The 6,283-nt window shown below is 70.0% G+C and overlaps 1 protein-coding gene across 1 annotated transcript; it reads left to right on the top strand.

The window, feature by feature from the left end:
- Positions 1-1,780: 1,780 nt before the first annotated feature.
- APH1A (aph-1A gamma-secretase subunit) lies at positions 1,781-6,222 on the top strand. The gene is made up of 7 exons (XM_076359808.1): positions 1,781-1,893; positions 3,424-3,594; positions 3,840-3,913; positions 4,172-4,294; positions 4,476-4,603; positions 5,055-5,178; positions 5,491-6,222. Exons 1-7 carry the CDS (start codon positions 1,781-1,783, stop codon positions 5,553-5,555), a joined length of 798 nt encoding a protein of 265 aa, XP_076215923.1. The 3' UTR covers positions 5,556-6,222.
- The last annotated feature ends 61 nt before the right edge of the window (positions 6,223-6,283 follow it).

Raw genomic sequence — 6,283 nt, 5'->3', positions numbered from 1 at the left:
GTGGCCGAGCGGCCACCACGTCCCCGGTGATGAAGCCAGTGGCGGGGGGGGGGGGGGGGTCGCTGCCCGGGGCCCCCATGGTTTCGGTAGCGGTGGCAGCTCTACGGAAGGGCTCAGCCCCCGGGACGAGCTGGCCCCCGCATCGTGGTGCCGGCCACCGATGGCAGCCGGGGGCTCGCTGGTCCCCGCGGGGCTGCTGTGGCTCTGCCTGGGTGGGTGGCGGGGCCAGGAGTAAGGGAGGGTGGCCAGGCCCTGGTTTGGGGAGATTTCTGGGCTTTTTGGAGCAACCGGCTGCTGGGGGGGACGGCGGGGGTTATGGCAGGGCTGGGCTGGAGGCTGGGGGGGGGGGGGGGGGGCGCAGGATGAGCCCTGGTTGGTTGCCGCAGCCCCGGCAGCGCCAGCCCCAGCCCGTCCTGGTTGTGGAGCCCGGGGAGCCGGTGGAGATGGGGCGTGAGGCTGGCGAGGACATGGAGAGCGAAGTGTCCTGGTACCGACGCGGTGGCAGGGACGGGCCCAACCTGGTCCTGGATTGCCAGAGCGGGACGAAGCCGGGGGGGGGGGGGGGGGGGGGGTGTTCTCCTGCGAGTACGGGGGGCACAATGTCACCCCGCGCATCGCCGGCGCCCGCCCCGCCGACACCGGCCTCTGCCTGTGTGCCTACAGCAGCATCCTGCACCTGGATTTCGGCAGTGGCACCGCGCTGCTGGTGGGAGGTAGGATGGCGACATTGCCGGGGGAGTGGGACCCCCCATGTCCCCCATGTCCCCCCCATGTCCCCCATCTCCTGCTGTCACCTGCTGTCCTGTCCAGCGTCCTCCATCTCCCTCCAGCGTCCTCCATCCCCATCAACTACCCCCTCCATCCCCTCCATCCCCCCTCCGTCCCCCCTCCATCATCCCTCATCCTGCTCCATCCCCTCCATCCCCCTTGTCCCCCTCTGTCCCCTCCATCCCCACGCCGGGGACGCGTCTCCCTGCTCTGTCCCCTCCAGGTCACCAGCCCGGGACCCCGGAGCCGCCTGCTTCACAGGAGGATCAGGTGAGGCCGTGCGGCCCCCGGGTGCCCCCGGGGTTGGGCTGGGACATCTGGGCTGGCAGGGAGGCAGCGTCCCTCTGCTTGGGGACCGCAGGTGGCAGGGGACGGTCGCAGCCCCGCTGCTGCCAGACGGGGGAATTGGGGGGGTGCGGGGGCGACTCTGACGGCACCGTCGCCCACAGGGAGAGCTGACGTACCGAGCTTCGCCGTCCCGGCGGGGCCCACGCCGTGACCCGCAGCCGGACGTGGTGACAACCCCCAACCCCGGAGCTTGTCCCTCTGTCCCCGAAGCCCCCGGCATCACCGTGTCACCCCCGGGGCGCTGGGGCCGCCCCACCCGCTTTGCCAAAGAGGGTGAAATAAAGAGATTTGGGGGTTCGGCAGCATCCTGGAGCAACGGCGCGGTCTGCCCAGCGCGTCCCCCAGCCCAGGGACAGTCCCCAGGTCGCGGGGGTGGCCGGGGGGGGGGGGACGACACACACACGCTGCACGGCCCCTTCGCCGGAGGGGTTTTTGGGGTGCGGAGGGGCTCCCCCCCACCACCCCCGCGTCTCCGGGAGCATCCTCGGGGCTGGTCCTACCCCCCCCCCCCCAACTCTCGCAGCGCGGCGCGGCCTCCCGCCGCCAGGCGGCGCTGTCCCCGCCCCCGCGGACTACAGCTCCCGGCGTGCCCCGCGCGGCCCCGCGCGGCCCCGCCCCGCCCCGCCCCGCCCCGCCCCGCCCCGCCCCGCCCCGCCCCGCCGCCATGGGGGCCGCCGTCTTCTTCGGCTGCGCCGGTATCGCTTTCGGGCCGGCGCTCGCCCTCGTTCTCCTGACGGTGGCGGCGGAACCGCTGCGGGTCATCGTCCTGGTGGCGGGGTGAGCCCGGGGGGGGCCGCTGGGGGGGGGCCTGAGGGGCTTTTGGGGGGGGAACTGAGGGGCCTGTGGTGCCGGGAGGGCGGCTGTGGGGCTGGGGGGGGGGGGGGTCAGAGAGTATGGAGGGGGGCTGAGAGGGGTGTCCTGGGGCCTCTCGGTATCAGGGAGCGCTGGAGGGAGGGTGAGGGGGGCAGCTGGGGGGTCGGAGAGCGTCGAGGGGGGCTGTGGGGGCGGTTGGGGGGTCGGAGAGCGTCGAGGGGGGCTGTGGGGGCGGTTGGGGGGCAGAAAGGGGGGCAGTCTGGGGCAGGGTAGGTAGCACGGGGGGGTGAGGGGACAGTTGGGGGGGGTGATGGGGCAGGCAGGGTTGAGGTGGTCGAGGGGGCAGCTGGTGAACTGGGGGGGGGGGCCCAGTTCTGGGCTAGTTGAGGGGGCCACGGGGGGGTTGGCGGCTGGGAGAGGGTATGTGGGGGGGGCCTGAGGGGTACAGGCAGCACTCGGAGGGGGCTTAGGGGGCAGTTGAGGGTGTCTGAGAGGGGCCGGCAACCCCGGGCGGGGCCCAGGATCTGTCTGGGGTGGGAGGCAGCGCCTGGGGGGGGGGGGGGGGGACACACCAGTTCTGGGGCGGCTGGGGGAGTCTCGGGGGGGGGGGGGGGCGGCCTGAGGAGGGTTTGGGAAATGGGATGAGGCCCTGAATTTGTAGGGGGTGGGAGGGGCTGTCCCCAGACCGGGGTCCCCTGGCTTGGGGTCTCCCAATACTCGGCTCCGCCGGCTTAAAGCCGGTATCCCAGCCGGAGGCTGCGGCCTCATCTCTGCCCAAGCTCAGCGACCCCCCACCCCCCCCCACCCCCCTCACCCCGGACCGTGGGAGCCGTTCCTGGCTCTAACCGCCCAGCCTCTGCCGCGCCGGGTGCCGCGCCGGGGGCAGACCTGGCAGCGCGGTCCCTCGTGCCTCTCGCGCGTGGGCTTTACGCCGGCCAGGCAGGAAACAGCCGAAAGCCTTCCCCGTGCCGGGAGAGCCCGGCTGCGCCCGGCCGGCAGCAGCGACGCGCCAACGCGAACGTTGGGCTCTTCCCCTCCTCTGCCCGCTCGGTCCCCGGGGTCACGATTCCCGCCCCGTCTGTCAGCGCGGGGGATTCGCTGTTTAAAAAGGAGCAAGGGGAGCGGCTCGGAGCCGGCCGGGTCCCACCACGCTTGGCTACCCGAGGGCGGACCCGTGTTTAACCTTGGAGGGGCGAAGCACTGAGCATCCTTCCCCGCTTCGCGGGGCAGCAGCTTTCCTCCGAGCAGGTCGTCGGGGCTCTGAGAAGAGAAAGGAGGATTTGGGCTTCTGAATCTGCTTGGTTTTCAGCCGCACGCTTCCTTCGCGTGCCCTCCTCACGTGACAATGACCGGGCAGCCCACGCTGCCGCCGAAAACTTCCCTTGCTGAACGCGTGACCTGAAGCCCAGGAAAAACCGAGCAAGCGGCTCGGCACGTGTTTGCTGCGTGATTCTGAGCTCCGGAGCTTGAGCCTGGTGTTCCTCTCTTCCCCAGGGCGTTTTTCTGGCTGGTATCGTTGCTCCTGGCGTCTCTGATCTGGTTCGTTTCGGTTCATCTCAGCGACCGGGAGGACGCCAAGCTGCAGTACGGCCTCCTCGTCTTCGGGGCTGCCGTCTCCGTCCTGCTGCAGGAGGCTTTCAGATTCGCCTACTTCAAGCTGCTGAAGTAAGAGCCTGCCCGAGGGCGGCCTGCTCGTGCCCCGTGGGGCCGGGTGACCTGTTCCGATAGCCGCAGTCCCTCTGCTTTTTGTCCAGGAAACCCCACAAAATACCTTCCTCGTTAGATCCTGGGAGAGGGCTGCTCCTCCTCGCCCCAGGCTCGTTTATAGCCATCCCTTCCCCTCTCCCGCGTGACGGGGGGGTCCCCCCGTTCCGAACTGGCCGCTCACGCTTTCTCTCCCGCCCGAGCAGGAAAGCGGATGAAGGCCTGGCGACGATCAGCGAGGACGGCCGGTCCCCCATCTCCCTCAGGCAGATGGCTTATGGTGAGCACGAACCCGGACAGGGCTTGGGCTGTCGCTGACCTCCCCGCGTTCTTCCGGGGCTGCCTGGCAGCAGGATGCTCGGGTACCGGAGACCGGCAGCGGTGTCGACGAGCCCGTCGGGCTAACGCGGCCTCCTCTTTCCCGAATCTTTTTCTTGCCCTCCCGCCTTTCCCTGGGCCCCACGCGCTGAGGCTGGGGCTCGTGGTGGAGGCAGCACGGCCGCGGTCGCTCTCGGCTGACTCCCTTCTCCCTCCGCAGTCTCGGGCCTGTCCTTCGGCATCATCAGCGGCGTGTTTTCCGTCATCAACATCCTGGCAGACTCCATCGGGCCGGGCATCGTCGGGATCCACGGGGACTCGCCGTACTACTTCATCACGTCCGGTGAGGCTGGGGGCCGGCGCGTGCCCTGGGACGCGAACTCGTGCCCGAGGTGCTGCGGCAGTGCCGGTTAGAGCCGGAGTCCGGCCCGCCCCGGCGCGCGGCCCTTCACCGAGGTGAGGAGGAGGAAGGCGGTGCCGAGGTCTGAGGGTGGGGGGGGTCTGTGTCGCCCTCTTTCCCCCAGCGTTCCTCACCATGGCCCTCGTCTTGCTCCACACCTTCTGGGGAGTCATCTTCTTCGACGCCTGCGAAAGACGCCGCTACTGGTGCCTGGGGCTGGTGGTCGCCAGTCACCTCCTCACCTCGGGGCTGGTGAGTTCGATCAGCCAGAGCCGACCGGGCCCGCGCCGAAAGCTGTCCCCGAAGTAAAGCGGCCGTGGCTGTCGTCGGACGCCCGTTTGGGCGCCGGGGAGAGGGGGGGGACACACACACACGAACGCAGGGACACCCGCTGCTGCTTCCGACTCCCTAAATCCCTGCTTCCGAGCTGTGGGGCGAGTCACGGCCCTCTTGGGCGCCTCCCGCCCCGGGGCAGCCTCTCGGGGTGCGCTCGGGGGAAGGAGGGTTAACGAAGGGACCGGGGGTGGGAGGGAGGATTAGCCGCTAAGCTCCCGGTGGGAAACAGCTTGGCAGGAGTTTAAGCCAGGCTTAGCGGAGCTCTGCTCCGCTCCGAGGACCTGGCTCCCCTTTCCCCCTGCGGCTGGTTTTTGGGGGGGGGGGGGGGGGGGGTGACGTTCCTGACAGGGCTCTCTCCGTCCCCCAGACGTTCCTGAACCCCTGGTACGAGGCCAGCCTGGTCCCCATCTTCATCATCACCCTCTGCACGGGCCTCTGGGCCTTCTTCACCGCCGGGGGCTCCTTCCGCAACATCCTCAAGTGCCTCTCCTGTAAGGGGGGGGGGGGGGCTGGGCAGGGTGGGGTGCGTGAGAGTGGGGGGCACCGCTGCGACGGGGGGGGCTTTTCTGGTGGGTCTCTCTCCCCTTTTAGGTGTTGGGAGGGGGACGGGACACGACTGGGGTGCAGGGGGGCCCGGAGCTGCTGGGATTTGGGGGGGGGGGGGAGGATGGGTCTTGCCTGCAACCATCTCCCTTTCGTTGAACCGCGTCTCCTGGCCAACGGGGGCTCCTGCGCCCCCAAAACAAGCCTGCTCCCCCCCCACGCTCACCCTCTCCCTCCTTTCTGCCCCCCCCCCCCCCCAGGTAAGCAGGAGGACGACAGCAGAGTGATGATGTACTCAGCGCTGCAGGTGCCTTTCGAGGACTGAGCGGCGGCCGCAGCCCTGCCCGCGCCGCCGCCGCCGTACCCAAGTGCCCTCTTCTCGGCAGCCAGAAGGTCACGACGCTGCCTTCGCCTCCGCCGTTCGCTCCTCCGGTGCTACCGCCCGGCTGAGCCCTGGCCCCTCTCCCTGGCACGGAGGCGGCTCCGTACCCCGGTCCCGCTCCGGAGGGGATTTCTGGGGTCCCACCGGTGCCCGCGGGCGCCCCGTTAGCGACTTCCATTAGACTCTTTTTTGTTTTCCCCTGACAGGGTACGGCTGCAGGGTGAGCGCGGGGAAGGGGGGGAGGCGGCGGCGGCGGGGCCGGGTGCCCTGCGGTGCAGCCGGGTGCCCTGTGGTGCAGCCAGGCTTGCGGGGCTCGGGGCAGGACCCCCCCCCCCCTTCCCTCGTGGGTTGTTTTTTTTTTTTCCCCTCTCCCCCCCCGCCCCGCTTTGGGGTGCAGCCCCAAGCCGGGTGCAGCCTGCTGCCGTTCCCCGCTCTGCGGAAGCGGGGTGATGCTGCCGGGATGGGATCGGGGTGCAGGGGGGGGGGGGTGCTCTGCCCCGCTCACCCCCTCTCTGCTCCCTACCTGGTCGTTCCCCTGCTGTGCAACTTGGGGGGGGGGTAAATTATTTTTTTGATTCAGAGTAAAACCCTTTTAATAGAGCGACAGGTACCACGGCACCGAGGCGACTTCAGTGAGGGGGGGGAGGAAGAGATGGTTGTTCCCCCCCCCC

Source organism: Aptenodytes patagonicus, chromosome 26, assembly GCF_965638725.1.
Source record: "Aptenodytes patagonicus chromosome 26, bAptPat1.pri.cur, whole genome shotgun sequence".
NCBI lineage: Eukaryota > Metazoa > Chordata > Aves > Sphenisciformes > Spheniscidae > Aptenodytes > Aptenodytes patagonicus.
The sequence above is the reverse complement of the archived record's forward strand: the minus strand, read 5'-3'. Positions and strand labels throughout refer to the sequence as shown.

Excerpts from the sequence above, each read along its gene's own strand:
- APH1A (XM_076359808.1), top strand. The coding sequence starts at position 1,781 with ATGGGGGCCGCCGTCTTCTTCGGCTGCGCCGGTATCGCTTTCGGGCCG. Across the intron at positions 3,914-4,171 it reads CCTCAGGCAGATGGCTTATG|TCTCGGGCCTGTCCTTCGGC; the intron begins GTGAGCACGAAC and ends CTCCCTCCGCAG. Across the intron at positions 5,179-5,490 it reads CATCCTCAAGTGCCTCTCCT|GTAAGCAGGAGGACGACAGC; the intron begins GTAAGGGGGGGG and ends CCCCCCCCCCAG.